The following is an 18,708-nucleotide window of genomic DNA, read 5'->3' as shown; positions in this document are numbered from 1 at the left end:
ACATGTACTTGCGCTGGCCAATTTTTTCTGTGACACGGTGACAGGAAAATACAGCGTGTTTTATATGTCCGTGCATGGGTATTCTTTCATTGTTCTTACTGTACTTAACATCCTTTATTATATATACATATATATAAATAAAATTTTATACCTTTGAATTAAAAATGATTTTGTTCCAATACAACGAAAAACCGGCACGTATCTCTTTGTTATAATTGTGTGTGTTTTGTGTTTTATTGGCACTGGTTTTCACAACCAACTGGCCAGTAGATTTCATAATGATTTTTTAGACTATAACTTATCCCTAACTCAGGGGAGTAATGTGTAGTTTGTATGTTGAGTAAGTGTCTTGTTACTTTGCAAAGTCGATGTCATAGTCTTTGCAAAGAGACGTTAATTGTATCCGAACGTCTGCGGTCCCTCCGGTGAGTACCGATCCCACAAGGACAGAAACTATTTTCATCTACTAATTTATAATTTTCAAACAAAAAATTTCTGACCCTGGGGAAATTCGAACTCACGACCATTCGGACCTTTCGATCCAAAGGTAGGCCCTCTTACCACTGAGCCACAGAGGGGGTTTTGTTATAATTTATTCCTGCCAAAAAAATCGTCCACAAAACTTTAAAAAAAATTTCGAAATACTTTCGACCAAAAATTTCAACTTTGTCAACACTGTTTTTGGTAAACCTTTTGTAAACCGTTTCGAAATTATTTCATTGAATAATTTTCCTGTTCACAAAAGTATTCAATGAAACTTTTTACCAAATTTTGAAATTTTCTATTTCGCCTAAATTCTTCATCCATAATTTGGAGTTGGTTTTAGGGTAGTACCTATTTAACAAGTTGATATGTACCTTTGTAGTTTTCTGGCTGCTTTCATCTCCTTTTTTTAGTAGAATTAGTTCGCTCGTTTTCCATTCTTCCGGTATTTTATTGTGTTATATTCCGGTATATTTTATTGACACAATTCGTTGTGAGCCGACGAGTAGAGGGGATTTGACAGTTTTCGCCAGGGCTGTTAGTGGTAGTTTTGTGCATTGAATTTGAACAATTTTATCAGAAAAGTACAAGTTTCAAACCGCGAGAGAGCGCTACCGACGAAACTCACAGCCAATAAAAACGGAGGTAACCTCTAACTTTCACAAAGTAAACTCCTTTTTCTCAATGGCCTTTTGCGTAAACAGTCATATATATTAAATATTAAAATTATAATGAATAAAATAAAAAAAAAAACATAATTACTTTTACTATTAATTCTGTGTATTCGTTCAGTAATCAGGTTACAATAATATTTCAGTTCATAATTTGTGTTTTTCTAGAGAAATATCTATTTTTCTCGTTTTGTATATTTCAGATACACCAATTTTATCAGAAAAGTACAAGTTTCAAACTGCGAGAGAGCGCTACCGTCGAACGCTAAAATAATTTTTTTTTAGAGGTTTCATCAAAGGTTTTGAAATAAATACGGCAACGTCGCACACTGACCGTGTTTGAACTACTTTTAACCTAGAAATTGACCAAAAGCTGACTTCGAGACTCGCTGTGACTGTTGGAGTCCAACATCTTAAGAAAAGAAAGAAGAAGAACTTAACACCTTAATAGTTTGTTTGGTTTGAGTTTGGAGAAAAATATTTATTTAATTTAATTATTTTTTAGTAAAACGTATAATTATAATTATCATGTTCAATCAAAATCAAAGTTATCAAACTGAAGTAAAACAAGAGTTTGCTGAGATAACTTGCAAAAGAGAAATAGATAAGGAAGTAGATGAAGTTCTACAGGACACCTTTAAAACTGAAGTTAAGGAGGAACCTATCAAAGAAAGTACAAATGATACATTTGATTATTTATTAGACTTGAAGAAATGTCCTATAAAAGCTGAAATAGATCAAGATGATGGTAAGTAAATACAGAGTAGTTACCTACATTTAAGCTCCTATGATGATAAGCTCCTATAGTATTTTTACTACAAAAACGTTATTACGTAGGTCAAAATTTTTGACGTAAGAGAACTGTCAAAACATTAGAATGTGACTTTCGTCAAAACATGGCAATAAAGAAAAGTCACAATCTAATGTTTTGACAGTTCTCTTACGTCAAAAATTTTGACCTACGTAATAACGTTTTTGTAGTAAAAATACTATACTAAGTCTTTTAAATGTAACTTAACACGTTCGGTACCCCAGACGCACAAGTAGTGTCACGAAGGTTTTATCAAAGGTACCGATGATGCATAAGTGTTGTTAGTAGTACCAGAGAACAATGACCACAGAGAAGCGACACGCCTTTGATCTTTCGTGGCCAAGCCGCCACTGACACTAAAGCAACCATATCACACAATATAATTTCAACTTTCAATAAATATAAAATATTGCACCGGGAAAAAAGTCCCAATTATGTCTCCAACAATTTTTAGTTTGAATAGTATTTTGTTTGTGTCATTTAAATCAGAAATTCTCGTGTATAGATTTTTTTATATACCTATTTTTATTTCGGAAAAATATAATATCTTGGGGTTGTTGGAATTCAACTTTATTATTTTTGTTAAGTGTTATAATACACATGTGGGGTCTTCCTTCATGGGTGGGCCAATTCTCCGAATGCATTAGGGCGATAAACTCTTACCTAAGGTTGCACATGTTACAAGGGATGTGAATGTCAGAACTGTATGTTAGTGTTAGTTCTGCGTTCGATACAGTAGTCTAGAAGAATATCTCGTAGAAACACGTATCTTAATTTCTTTGTATATTGTAATATTACGGTTTTTCGGTTAAAATAAATAGTTTGTTTACTATTATTTGTACCTTTTATTATCTATTATTTCTAATAGGTTCTGGGCTCAGTTACGTTGTTAGCTCACCTGTATTAAGATAATAATTAAAAGTGTACAGTCGCGAAATTTTCGTGTTAACCGAATACATAATGGCGGAGAGTGCGAAATATAACGTCGAAAAGTTGAACGGCAAGAACTATCAATCTTGGAGTTATTTAGTGAAAATGTTACTCATCAATGCTGATCTATGGGAAATAGTTTCGAGTGAGTTACCATTAGAAGCAGATCGAAGCAGTTCTTGGAAAAAACAAAATGATAAGGCTTTGTCAACTATAGCCTTACTTGTTGACGTTAATCAATTAGTGCATATCCGGAACAGGGAATTCGCGCGCGATGCGTGGATAGCGCTAAGGGAGTATCATCAGAAATCAAGTTTGTCTAGTATGGTGTTTTTGTTAAAGCAAATCTGTAGGCTATCGCTAAAGGAGAATGGTGATATGGAAGCACACATTAGTTTATTCCTAGAATCGTTGAATAAACTGGCCGCCTTAGGGGAAGAAATTAAGGACAGGTTCTCAGCAGGAATTTTGCTGGGAAGTCTTCCAGACTCATACAGTTTTTTGATTACAGCGCTGGAAAGTAGGCCATCGAGTGAATTTACTCTAGAATTTGTTACGAGTAAATTAATAGATGAGTACAGGAGACGTCAGGGAGCTTTGGGAAGAAATCAGGAGGAGTCGGTGATGAAGTCAGTATACGAGGGTAACAAAAATAATGGTACTGCAAGGGCAGAAGCAAGGCAGTGTTATTTTTGTAACCGGAAGGGCCATTTTAAACGAGATTGCTTTAATTACAAAGCGTTTAAAAAGGAAAAGGCCAATAAAGTCACTGAAGGTACTGATGATGCATGTTTTATGGTCAATTATAGCTCAAGGGACGGAAAAAGGGATTCTGCTTCGTGGTATGTGGACTCAGGAGCTTCGAGCCACATGGTTAATTACAAAGGATTCTATACCCAATTTGACGGTAGCAGAAAGGGCGTTGTAAGTTTGGCGGAGAAAGGGCAATACTCCGAGGTTCAGGGTATAGGGACAGGACTTATTGAGTGCGTGACTGGATCGGGAGTGGAAAATTTAAAAATAGACAAAGTGTTGTATGTGCCGGGATTAGACTCAAATCTGCTTTCGGTGAAAAAGCTAACAAGTGCAGGACATAATGTGCAATTCGATAAAAACGAGTGTAAAATCGTTTTACACGGAAAAGTCGTCGCGAGTGCGGTGCCTTCACCGGACTTATACAAACTTTCAACTGTGGACCATGGATTGAGTGCTTTGGAGCACTCCAGCAACTGTCAACATATATGGCATAGACGGTTTGGACACAGGGACATGGATGCAGTCAAACACTTAATGGAAAAGAAAATGGCAGTCGGGATTGATATGACTGACTGTAGGATTAGGGAAACTTGTGAATGCTGTATGAAAGGTAAAATTTTACGTAAGAGTTTTCCAAAATTTTCTCATAGCAATACATTTAATATTCTTGACTTATTACATTCGGATATTTGCGGGCCCATGAAGACTGTTACTCCAGGGGGTAAACGTTATATTTTGACTTTAATTGATGATTTTTCTAGATATACAACTATATATTTATTAAATCATAAAAATGAAGCGGTAAAATGTATAAAAGAGTTTATAGAATTTGCGAGTAATCAGTTAGGTAGGGTTCCAAAAGTAATTAGGTCGGATAGGGGTGGCGAGTACGTAAATAATAATTTAAGGGAATTTTTAAAGGGTAAAGGTATAAAAATTCAATATACAGCGGGGTACTCTCCAGAACAAAACGGGGTTGCAGAAAGAAAGAATCGATCTCTAGTTGAAATGGCTAGGTGCATGTTAATCGATGCGGGTTTAGCAAAGAAATTTTGGGGGGAAGCGATAGTGACAGCCAATTATTTGCAAAATCGATTACCTACTAAGTCGAAAGAAAAAACGCCCTATGAATTGTGGCATAAAGTAACACCGAATGTGTCGAATTTGCAAATATTTGGGTCTACGGTTTATAGCCACATTCCCAAAGAAAAAATGAAGGATAAATTTGATCCAAAAGGTGAGTCACTGATATTTGTAGGTTACTCTGATGAATCAAAAGCGTATAGATTGTTAAATGTAGATACAGAACGTATTACAATTAGCTGTAGTGTGGTGTTTTCCAAGAGAAATATATGCGTCGAGAAAAAGGAGGCAAAAAGTGAGGAAATATCCATTGGGTCCATGATGGAACGGGAAAAAATAGAGCCAAACGACGTAGATAGATAGATAGATATTTATTCATTTAAATAGGTTACCCTAATATACAATAAAAGTAGAGAATAGATATTACAAATCATTTACAAAAATCAAATATAACTAAGCAACATCAAATGAAATTAAACAAACTTTAAATAAATTTACAACATATAATACCATACAATACCCACCCATAAAATTAACATAATAAAGTATTACATCACTTGTTTCTAATATACAGCTTAAGTTTGGTTTTAAAAGATTTTAGTGACATTGTATTTTTTAATTCACCTGGTAGAGCGTTAAACTCATTAAAACCCCTGAATACTAATGAATTCATCGTCATTCTATAATTTGTTTTTGCTATGTAAATATTCCCCATATTCCTTGTAGAATAATCATGCACATTTTTATTGTACACTATAAACTGCTTAAAGTAATCTGGAGCTACATTATTAAGTATTTTATAAACCAAAATCATTGTATAATAATACAGTTTCTCTTCAATTGTGAACCAACTTAAAGCCTGTAGCATATATGATACAGGTGTAAGTCGATTTGTTTTCAATATAATTCTCATGCCACGATTTTGTAGTTTTTGTAGTTGATTGAGTTTATTTAAATTAAACATATACAATATAGTTGCGCAGTACTCAAAATGTGGCTGAATAATTGAATTAAAAACTGTAATTTTAGCTTGAGTCGATATATTTTGTGATATTCGGCTAAAAAAATATAGTTTTTTCGTTATTTTACGGACAATATAATCAAAATGATGATCAAAATTCAAACAACTGTCAATTTGAAACCCCAAATATTTAACACATCTTACAATATCAATCTTTTCATTTTTTACTTGTAGCAGAATGTTATCCGTATTTAATTGGCTATATTTGTATTTTGTTGTAAAGATCATTGCTTTAGTTTTGGAAATATTTAATTTTAATTTATTTGATGCCAAGTATTTAGCCATTTTTTCTAATGTATTATTCATTTTTTGAATCGCTACTTCAAGGTTAGTATCACTACAAGCTACAAAAGTATCATCCGCAAAAAGATTAATAAATTCACTTTCTACATATAGGTCTATGTCATTTAGATACAATATAAATAAGAGAGGCCCCAATACGCTGCCTTGTGGTACCCCAACATTGATAGAATGTTCAGAGGATAATGCCCCATCAAAACGTACTATCTGCTTCCTATCACTAAGATAATCACTTAGCCATTTGTGTACTTTACCTACAAACCCATAATTTTGTAGTTTTGTTAGGAGTATTTGGCGATCAATGGTTTCAAAGGCTCTTTTAAAATCAAGAAAAACACCTACTATGTATCGGTTTTTATCAATATCGTTTTTAAGTTTACAGAGAGTCAATTGTAAAGCTGACTCACATGAATGTTTCTGTCGAAAACCGGACTGATTATTTATTAAAATTGAATTTTTTCCTACGTGTTCTAGTAGTTGGTCATAAACTGCTATCTCTAATATTTTTTCAATTGGGGGTAATGTGTTAATGGGCCTAAATTCACTAGCTTTATTTGTATTCAAAATCTTCTGAATAGGAACAATTGTACTCACTTTCAAAAGTGTAGGAATTCTACCTGTCATTAGAGAAGTGTTTATAAAATTCAGTATAACGTGACCAATCGATTCAAAAATTTCCCTCACCATCCTTGAATTTAATATTTCATGTATGGAGAACTTGTTGTCCATACTATAAACTATTTTACGTAAGTCTAACATTGACAGTGGTTTAAATTCACTCAAATTTAAATATAAATTATTATTGGTATTGGTCCAGAAATTTATTGAATCAATATTTTCGACAATATTTGTTATACTCCTGACAAAATATTTGTTAAAATTTTCTGCAATCTCCAAACGTTCTCTTAATACATTATGCTCCGCATCTATATCAAAACATATACAGCTAGGAATATCAAAGTTTTTAACATTAATTAAATTTTTTAATGTTTTCCACATTTTGTTTGGATCATTTTTAAACCTATCAATTTTCTCCAGATAATACTTATCTTTTTTAGCTCTTAATAAATTAACGACATGGTTTCTATGAGTTTTAAACAATGACCATTTATTTTGTTTCTCATTTTCCCGGCAATTTTTGAACTCCTTATATGTTTTATCACGAATTCTAATTTGATTAAACACCTCATTATCAAACCATGGTATATTTGATTTATATTTACACGATTGAATAGGCGCAGTATTATTAATTTCTTTTTCGCAATTAGTTATAATTTCATGAAAGATAGTGTCAATATTTGTTGTATTTAAGTTCCAATTAACCATCATTAAGTTAGTTTTAATAGTGTTTAAATTGTTTTCATTTATATTTCTATATTTTTTTATGATACTGTCAGTAGCTGTTGTATTAAATAATTTGAGAGAAATAATAGAATGGTCAGTTACTTTTGGACAATCATGCACATTTACTGAAATATTATTTTGGTTTGTTAAAACAAAGTCGACTAATGTTTTACTGGTTTCGGTAATGCGAGTTGGTTTTGTTACAAGCTGATTTAAGCCCTATATTGAAACTAGATTTTTAAACTTTATAGTATAAAAACTATCACTAAGAAAATCAAGATTAAAATCACCTACTAATACACACTTATTATTCCTAGACAATACAGTATCGCATATTTCTTCAAAATCTTCCAAAAATTTCGCATCTGAACTTGACGGCGAGTGGTAAAGACATCCAACAATCCAAGTGGTAGAAATTAAATTTATCCTTATAAATCTACACCAGTAATTACCATGTAAGACAAATGACTTAACATAAGAAAATTCATAATTATTCTGAATATATAACAATACACCACCAGTGTACCTACTATTTGAATCACATCTAATACATTTATAATTTTCTATCATGATCTCTTTATCATATATATCTTGCGTGGTTCTTGCTTCACTTAACAAAATTAATTTTGGGTTATAGTTTGCAATGCTTGTTCTTATTTGATCAATATTTTTTAAAACGCTTTGTGCATTTAAATATATAATATCGGTATTAAAAAGTAAATTAGGGTCTGCATTTAGTTTTTTTCATCAATTGAAGTTGAATTGCTAACAGTATTTGGTTTATTATTTATAAATTTAGGGACAATGGTAGGCCTATTGTTAATATATTTAATAGTTTTTGTTAAGTCACCTGCTCTAATCAATTCATCAAGTTGATTCTTTACAGTAAAATAATAATCTCTTTGTCTTTTGGTTTGATCAGCAAAAATCTTGATTCCAGGAATGTTTATTGATGCTTTATTTTTTAGGACCTTTAGGGCATCTTCACTTGATTGGAGGATAACTTTGATGGGACGAGTTTTTTTGTTATCAAACTTACCCAACCTAAACAATTTTAAATTATTTGAGTCCACTGGGAAGTCCTTCAAAATGTTTGTTATTGTTTCACTGTCTTCTTTAGTACGATCTGCTTGAGTCGGTTTATTCGATTCATTTATGTTAAAGACAATAATATTAGATGTCCTATTTTGTCGATCCATCACTTCATAAATAACATCCTCTTCTTTTTCTGGATTTACTAAGTTTGTTTGGATTGATTTAAACGATTGAATTTCCTTTTTTAATTCAACATTTTCCTGTTTTACTAACTCAACTTCAGACGACAAATTTTTCATATCATTAGTAAGCTTTTCAAGATCTTGCTTCAACTTACTCATTTCTATCAAAAGTTTAGGAACCCTTTTAATCGCCTCTCGACACTCCATACAGTAATAGGCCAGGGATCTGTTTTGAATAATGACTGCACGATATTCAGAAGCCGCCAATTTAGTACAGGTTTCTGTAGAATGAACAGATTCAAAACAGCTATCACAGACAACTAATTTTTCCTTTTCGCTGAAAGCAACATCACATGTTGCACATTTTCCTTTGCTTGGCATTTTTGCAACAGCGACCCCCTATTCAAAAACAAAACTGTACACCACTGGATTCTAAGGAACACTTTTAACAACAGCTGATTTAATAACTTCCTTCAACTTTTTTGTATCTGATAGAAAAAAAGTTAATAAAAAGCTGATAAAGCAATTTGAAATATGGGTCCCAGATAAGAATAGCACTGGCTAATGGGATTTTAATGCCTTCAACAAATTAAATTTGCTGTAATTTGATGAAAAACGTATATAATTAGGTTAAATCGTCAATATTTTCACTTTCTTTTATTGGAAAATTGTGTACTACCCTTCAAGAAATAATTTGATACCACTTTCAATTTAGAAAACCCACTATTTCACCACTAATTTGACTTTCTTTCAGGAGCACTTGATGTGTTACTCTCTATAGTTAGTAGTGTTGACTACGTCTCAGTACGTAGAAGACAGAGAGGTTGCAAATTTTGAAAACACGGAGGAAATAGAAAATTCTACGGACACATCTAACACGTATGAGAGCTTAAGTTGGGAAGAATCCCATGACGATGACGGTGATTCTAACTATCAATTAGATACAGATCTCGATATAGAGAATTCAGGTGATCGTAGATCTAGCAGAATAAATAAAGGTATTCCACCTGAGCGCTACATAGCAAAGTTGACAGAACTGGAAGAAGTAGAACCTATAAACTTTAAAGAAGCGCTTAAAAGAAGTGATAGTGAAAAATGGAAGCAAGCTATGGAAGAGGAAATCACGTCATTAAGGAAAAATAAAACTTGGGATTTAATACAAGCACCAAAGGGAAAGAATATAGTCGCATGTAAATGGGTATTCAAGTTAAAAACAGGCGAAGATCAAAGCTCGAAGAAGTACAAAGCACGGCTGGTAGCAAGGGGTTTTAGCCAAAAGTTCGGCGTAGACTACGATGAAGTGTTCGCTCCGGTTGCGCGGCAAGCTACTCTTCGAATTTTATTGACAGAGGCATGGAGAAAAAATCTCATAGTAAGGCATATAGATGCAAAAACAGCCTTTCTAAATGGAGAACTGTCAGAAGAAATTTTTATGAAACAGCCTGAGGGATTTGAAGAAAAGGATACAAGTTGTGTTTGCAAATTAAATAAAAGTTTATATGGTTTGAAACAATCTGCCAGAACTTGGAACAAAAAGCTTGATGAAGTTTTATCTAAAGAGAATTTTTGTAAAAGCAATATTGATACATGTTTATATATCAAGGTAATAAATAATGAAAAGGTTTACGTACTTATATACGTGGATGACATTTTAATAGCAGCAAAGGATTCACAGGTAATAATTGATATATTTGAAGAGAAACTAAAATGTAATTTTTATATAAGGAGTTTGGGATTATTACAAGATTATTTAGGTATGAAGATTGAAATGTGCGATAAAGGGATATGTAGTTTAAATCAGGCCAGTTGTATTGACAAATTGCTGAACAAGTTTATGATGAAAGGTGGAAAAGAGTTCAATATACCGCTGGATGTTGGATACTATAAGCCTAGCAGAGAAAAGCCGGTGAAAAACAGTGAAATATATCAACAATTGATTGGTGGTTTATTATATATTGCGGTAAATACTAGACCGGATATATTGGCAAGCGTCACCATACTAAGCCAACAGAATAAAAATCCAAATGAAGTAGATTAAAATCCAAAAGAAGGCGTTAAGATATTTAAATAAAAGTAAATATAAAAAGCTTATTTTAGGACAAGAAGGGACAGATAATGCATTATACGGCTATGCAGACGCTGACTGGGCAGAAGACAAGGGGAACAGAAAATCAAATAGCGGGTATATATTTTTATTACGGGGTTCGCCTATAAATTGGGGATGTAGAAAACAGAATTGCGTGTCTCTATCATCAACTGAAGCAGAGTACATAACATTGGCTGAAGGATGTCAGGAAGCAATTTGGTTAAAACAGGTTATAAAGGAATTTGTGGGTTTAGAGCCGGAATTAGTTATATAGAAAAAGGGGTTGTTAACTTTAGGTATTGTCCTACCGAGGATATGATAGACTATATGTTGACTAAGCCGCTGAATAGGGTTAAGTTAGAGTACTTAAGTAGTAAAGGGGGTCTGTTTGACTAATTCAAAAATAATTTTAGTTGCGAGGGGATGTTGGAATTCAACTTTATTATTTTTGTTAAGTGTTATAATACACATGTGGGGTCTTCCTTCATGGGTGGGCCAATTCTCCGAATGCATTAGGGCGATAAACTCTTACCTAAGGTTGCACATGTTACAAGGGATGTGAATGTCAGAACTGTATGTTAGTGTTAGTTCTGCGTTCGATACAGTAGTCTAGAAGAATATCTCGTTGTAGAAACACGTATCTTAATTTCTTTGTATATTGTAATATTACGGTTTTTCGGTTAAAATAAATAGTTTGTTTACTATTATTTGTACCTTTTATTATCTACTATTTCTAATAGGGGTGCGATGACACCTGGACAACATCTGCTGATTTTTGGCCTGGCTGGCTCTTTGGAGACTTGCATCTGCTATGAAATACATGCACTGACATCAAATTTAATATTTTTATTTTGAAATATCCCTTGATTGGCAGAGCGAAGTTTAGTTTTTTTATGCATTATGTAGGGGTAATGTATACAAGGAAATGAATCACTTTCGTCATGATTTATTATCAATAATATTAATCAAGTCAAATTAAGACTATTATATACCTCATAACTAATATGTAACAATATTACAAAGCAATAACAATTACCTGTTATTATTCGTACGAAATTTAAATAAACTTATTCCTCTTCCTGTCGCAGATTAACATCCGCGAAACACAAGAGTAACCAGACATTTTAACCATAATACTACTATATAATTACACAGTAGAACACCGTAAATCCGAACTAATTGGGGGGACAGCCTGTTCGGATTCCGAAAAGTTCGGATTATCCGAATGTTAGCCTTAACTAATAATTAAAGCTTTCGTTATCGTTGATTTTAAGTCGCAAAATGTTCTGGCAAGAGTGTAGACAATATTTTTGGACTAAAGTTGACTGCAAGAGAACCAAAGTAAGTTGATATTTAACCTTTATAAACACTACGTATAAAGTATCTATTCATTTTTAAGAAATTTTAAATGTCAAAGTCCTATTAATCCTAGATTGTTCAATTTTCTGGTTTTACTCTGTATTATAAACATGTTTTTAAGTTTTGTCTCGAATTTTTAAACTTTTCACTTTCCGTTGGTTTGGACTTGCCGAACGTTCGGATTAGTGGGGTTCAGATTTGCGGAGTTCTACTGTATAAATGCTCAAATAAAGTTGTTAAGTCGAGTATTTATCATACACGCCTATGGACTATCGTAAAACAACCAGTGGGTCAGAATTAGGCACCGACCGTTAAACAAAAATGTATTTGAACAACTAAAAGAAAATGAAGAAGAATTATCAAATGCAGTTCAATGCCAACAAAATAAAAAAGTTGGATGCATAACAATAAACCTGAATTCAAATGTAAACATAGAATTGGACGTTGGTGCTGAAAATAATAATGACGCGATTATTCAAACAAATAATGAAGAAAATTGGTCAGATATTTGTAAAAGAGGGAAAAATCAAACAAAAAAAGTCAGTACAGCTCAAACAGATAGGTCAAATGGACTCCTGGCAGGGCTGGCAACTCCTAAAACCACTTGGTTTTATATTGGCAAAATCCGAAATAAAGATGCAACATCAGAAATGTGGCAGAAATGGCTGGAAGACGATAATAAAAGTTTTACATTCACTGCAGAAAAATTGAATAATGTTGGGAAATATTCATCATTCAAAATGGGTGCACCCTTCCAATTGTACACCAAGATGAGTAATGAAAATTACTGGCCACCCAGGGTAACTTTCTGTAGATTTAACTTTGCTAAAATGCCTGAACAGAGATCAGAACATTTTTTGATGAATCAAACGACAAAGTAGGAGATGACTTCATTACCTCTCAAATCACGAAAAATAATAAAACTAAATATTTTTTATCAAAACGTTTGAGGACTACAATTAAAAACTCAAATTTTACATGAAAATGTTTTGTCAATCAAATAATTTTGATATAATTTGTCTCACAGAAACGTGGCTTAACAACTCTATATATGACCAAGAGCTACTGGTTGATAGATACATTTTATTTCTAAATGATAAAAGATACGAACTAGCAGGGGCCCAAAGAGGTGGAGGCGATCTCATTGCTGCAAAGAAGAAATACAGACCAGTCTTGTTGGGTTGTAGTAATAACTTAGACTTTCAATAGGTTTTTGTAAAGTTTACTGTTAAAAGTGTGATAGTTACAATGGACTGTGTATATTATAGACAAGGCGAAAACGGCGGGTTCGAAGGGAAAAATATTCCCATGAGATTTTTTGCATAATCACATTCGTGAGACATCCCAGAATAAGGTTCAAGAAGTCGCCCACGTGAATAGTGGGCCAATTTTTTTTTAACAATTTTTTTTTAAATCAAAATGCAAGAACCAATATTTTTGGCCCGAACAATTTTTTCTTTAATTTTTTGGACTATTCTGGACAAAAAAGATCTCTTATAATTTTTCTCTAAAGTTGATCGTTTTCGACTTATAAGCAATTTAAAATTAAAAAAAAAAAAACGAAAAATGGCGATTTTCAAGGCTTAATAACTCGGTTAAAAGTTATTATTATGAAAGTCAATATATGACTAAATCAAAGTTTAAAACCCCTCCTACAAGATCCTGAAAAAATTTTTGTCATTATTTTATTACTAACCTGTTATTTTTAAGTAATAATAATAAGCGCCATGCACGTGTGCGGCGTCTGTAAATGCTGAGTGCGAGAGAGAAGCCATTCCAGCAGTCCAATTATGCATCTTACTCGCACTCACATTTACAACCGCATCAATACGATCTAACCGCTCATTTTTATTTATTAAAAATAACAGCTTAGTAGTAAATTAATGACACAGATTTCTTCAGGATCATGTAGCGGAGACTTTAAACTTTGATTTAGTCACTTTCTGTCTTTCATAATAATAATTTTTAACCGAGTTATTAAGTCTTAAAAATGGCCATTTTCGCGTTTTTCAAATTTTAAATTGCTTATAACTCGAAAAAGATCAACTTCAGAGAAAAATTATAAGAGACCTTTTTTGTCCAGAATGGTCCAAAAAATCTAAAAAAAATTAGTCCGGGCCAAAAATATTGATTTTTGCAATTTGATTAAAAAAAAATTGTTAAAAAAAAATTGGCCCACTTTTCACGTGGGCGACTTCTTGAACCTTATTCTGGGATGTCTCACGAATGTGATTATGCAAAAATATCTCATGGGAATATTTTTCCCAACGAACCCGCCGTTTCCGCCTTGTCTATTAGGTCAGGGTCTAATATAGGGTTTATGAATCATTCTTAGAAAGCCTGGAGGAAGGTGATAAGTTTATCTCAGAAAATATGTACATAATTGGTGATTTCAATGTTCATGAAATAAATGGAAATATAGTCAATTCGCTAATCTGAGACACAACTGTCTACACTACAATCACAATAAAGATGCACTAGAAATAAACAAGCACAAGGAGCAGTCCCAAATCATGATTTGGGAGTGCTCCTCGTGCATTCAACGTGTCTTGGTTTGTTTATTTCTATAAAGTGCATTTTTATTGCGATTGTAGTGTAGACAGTTGTGTCTCAGATTAGTGAATCGACTATACTTTTGATTTCTTAAATGCAACACCCAAAGGTAAAATTATTGAATCACTAATCAATGAGTATGATTTATACTCAATTAATAATCATCTGAATTCTACGTTAGATTTAATTTTAACAAATTTAACTGAAACAAATGTTATCGAGTCAGATACATCACTTATGAAATAATAGATAGAAATTGACATTAGTTTCAAAACGCCAAATCAAACTGTTGTAAATGACACAAACTTTGCACCACCACCAACATATAATTTAAAAAAGGTAACTTTATTCAACTGCATTATCTGATATACAACACAAATTGGCAAGAATGTATCAGTTCAAATTCAAATATTCCAGAAATATGTGTCAATCAATTTTATAATACAGTAGAACTCCAATTATCCGGATTAATTGGGACCGGACCCGATCCGGATAATCAAAAATCCAGATAATTGGATTTTTCTCAAAAAAGGCCTTTTCCGGGAAAGAAACGTAATTGTAGCAAAACACAATGGAGAACATATACGGTATTTATTATGAAAAACAATATAGTATACACAACAATATGTAAATGACGAAGTTTACATTACGTAATATTGACACACAATACTGAATCACAGGAAAATGAATTATTTTTTTACAAACTTGATTTTTTCTTTTTCTCAATCTGATCCAGATAATAATTGGCGATCCGGATAATTGGAGTCCGGATAATTGGAGTTATACTGTACTCTTATCATATACTAGATCAATGTATTCCACATAAGAAGGTAACCCAATCAACGAAATATCCTTTTTGGTATTCAAAAGAAAAGATAAAAAAAATTAAAGTAAAAAATCAATTTTTTAAGAAAACAAAAAAAGATGACACATGTTTACAAAAGTTTTATGAAGTTAGGAAAGATGTTAAAAAACTTATTAAAAACTGTTATAGGGAATATATTCAAAATATTGAAGGTAGGTAATACAAACAATAGTCCTAAAGAGTTTTGGCAGTACCTAAAAGGAAAAAGATCAAATTCAACACTTGCATATAAATATAAACATGAAGATGAATGTTACGAATCTGAAAGTGATATAACAAAAAATCAACTCAAACAAATATATGCATTCTCAGTCACTACATTGCTTCATCCATAAATTATTCTCAAGTTGATGTTATCTTTATTGATTTAGCCAAAGCCTTTGATAGAGTGAATCATTCAGTACTATTAAAAAAACTGAGGTCATATGTACTTTCTGACAAACTGATAAAATTCTTTGAATCTTACCTTACCAACTGTACTAATGTAGTCAAATTTGGGGAATTGCTACTCAGACAGTTTTATAGCCAGGTCAGGTGTACCGCAAGGTTCCATCCTTGGTTTACTTTTTGTTATGTTCATAAATGACATCATCAATTATATAAAATTTTCCAAGTTTCTTCTATTTGCAGACGATTTGAAATTATTTCTTACAATAAAAAACCAACACGACTGTATTAATTTACAACAAGATATTCAACGTATATCCACATTCTGTAAAAATTAGGTAAATGACCAGTCATTGCCACTATAAGAAAGTTAAAGCTAAAAACCATATAAAGCCAAAAAACCAATAATTGCCACACAATTCTTCAAAATACCAATTATTGCCACCCAGTCATTGCCATACAGAAATAACTCTACATTTTACTGAAAAATCTTGTTTATTAATAAAAATTCCACAGGTTTTAGGCCTCAAATACATCCACTGGCAAAGCAAATTCATAAGGATCCATTCACCAGTGGATAAAATAATAGGGGTTGGCAGTATGCCTAAAACACGATTTTCGTTAACAAAGGAGATGTCTTTTTCATCACAAATAAAAATGTTCTTTTCCGCACTAACAGATTTCACAGACATTATTTGTACATTATTATTGTCCATAAGGCCTTGGATAATACAAACATATCTGTACGTTATAGATTTTCTTTTACCGCCTAGGAATTTCACAAGTACCGGGTGTCCCAATAAGAATGGCTCTCGGCCATATCTCAGGAACCGTTTATAGTAGAGCTTTGAAATAAAAAATTTTATAACAAAAGTTGCCTCAGGAAAAGCCTGGAAATTATTTTCATAATTGTGGGACCACCGCTAGAGGGCGTAATTGAATATCAAAAATTAAAAAATCTAAATTTTACAAAATTTTCCCAATGAAGGGGCACTGGAAATCCGATCGTCGTATTCTTCATAAAATTCTACGCATATTTGATTTGACAAGTTTAGATCTACCTTTGAAAATAAGAGGTGGGGGTGAGTGGGAACCTTGTTATGAAAAACTGCCTGTGAGTCCGGTTCTGCTTAATCAAATTTTGCAAACTTGGTCTTGTTGATGACAGATCTTTTTCGTCAATGTAAAAGTTATGATTTCGAACCAACTTACTGAGTAATATGCCAGCTAGAAGGCGTTATTTAATTTTTTTTTTCAGAAATCTAGTGTTCCTTGGAAAATATTAAATACAAACATGCATTTTTAATACCATATTACAAAATTAGACAAAATTAGCAACAGAACAGCGAAAACCGCATGTTAATACCTTTTTTCTATCTCGAGATATCTTACAAAACGTGTAAATTTAAAAACATAACTGTTACTGTCACCGGTAAACGAAATAATTCATTAAAAGTAGTGTGCTATGGAAACAACAAAGAAACATTTTCCAGCTGTCAACGTATATTAGGTCTTTTCAACGCTTCTCATTTGTTTCGAGCCTCGTTCATATCTCGTATATTAATATTATACACGGATTATACGGCATATGACAGAGGCTCGAAACAAATGAGAAGCGTTGAAAAGCCCTATTACAAAGAAATAAAAACAACTATTTAGTGATGACATAAACGTTCAAATTTTTGCCCATCATTTTCGTTGCAAACATTTACTCTTTCAAGAGTAGATTGAACAGCAGTCTCAATTTCTGCTCTCGATATGCTTTGAATGGCGTTTAGTATTCTCTGGATAATGTATTCTAGAGTAGTGTATGATGGGCAACAATTTGAATATTTAGGTCGTCACTAAGTAGTTCTTTTTGTTCTGGGTTATATTTAATTTTAATAGTATTGTTTCTCTTTATATTGTTGTTTTAATTAATTATATTTTTATACGTTGACATCTGGAAAATGTTATTTTGTTTTTTTCCACAGCACACTACTTTTCATTAACTTAGTTTACCGGTGATAGTAACAGTTATGTATAAAATTTACACGTTTCTCGAGATATCTTGAGATAGACAAAAGGTATCGACATGCGGTTTTCGCTATTCTATTGCTAATTTAATCTAATTTTATAAAGCATGATTAAAAATGCATACTTGTATTTAATATTTTCCAAAGAAAACTAGATTTCTGAAAAAAATTAAATAACGCCTCCCAGCTGGCTTATTACTTATTAGGATGGTTCAAAATTATCACGCTTACATTGAAGAAAAAGATCTGTCTTCAACAAGACCCAGTTTTCAAAATTTGATTTAGCAGAACCGGACTTACAGCCATTTTTTCATAACAAGGTTCCCACTCACCCCCACCTCTTATTTGCAAAGGTAGAGTTAAACTTGTTAAATCAAATATGCGCAGAATTTGATGAAGAATACAATAATCGGATTTCCAGTGCCCCTTCATTAGGAAAATTTTGTAAAATTTAGATTTTTTTATTTTTGATATTCAATTACGCCCTCTAGCGGTGGACCCACAATTATGAAAATAATTTCCAGGCTTTTCCTGAGGCAACTTTTGTTATAAAATTTTTTATTTTAAAGCTCTACTATAAACCGTTCCTGAGATATGGCCGAGAGCCATTCTTATTGGGACACCCGGTACATAGTTTCCCAGACTAAGTTCTCCGTCAGTTAATGGGCAAAATTCTTTGTTAGGATCATCACAAAAGTCTATGCCATCACAGCTGCTACCACTCTCGACCCACGCTTCATCCTCTCCGTCGTCATCAGAAATATCCCGTTTTGGCTTCTCTTTCAATAGACGTTTTTGCTCTCTTGCAATTTTTCTTTGGTTTTTTT

General features: G+C 32.6%; 1 protein-coding gene across 1 annotated transcript in view; it reads left to right on the top strand.

Moving 5' to 3' along the window:
- Positions 1–1,491: 1,491 nt before the first annotated feature.
- The window catches only part of LOC114332464 (zinc finger protein 845-like), a 191,744-nt gene continuing 174,527 nt past the window's right edge, over positions 1,492–18,708 (top strand). The window contains exons 1-2 of the mRNA XM_050662150.1: positions 1,492–1,604; positions 1,660–1,902. Of these exons, the coding sequence (XP_050518107.1) occupies positions 1,683–1,902 (220 nt within the window). The 5' untranslated portion in view covers positions 1,492–1,604; positions 1,660–1,682. The remainder of the gene's footprint in view (positions 1,605–1,659; positions 1,903–18,708) is intronic.

Source organism: Diabrotica virgifera, chromosome 9 (assembly GCF_917563875.1).
Source record: "Diabrotica virgifera virgifera chromosome 9, PGI_DIABVI_V3a".
Classification (NCBI taxonomy): Eukaryota; Metazoa; Arthropoda; class Insecta; order Coleoptera; family Chrysomelidae; genus Diabrotica; species Diabrotica virgifera.
Note: the sequence above shows the minus strand (reverse complement) of the source record. Positions and strands in the feature narration are given on the sequence as shown.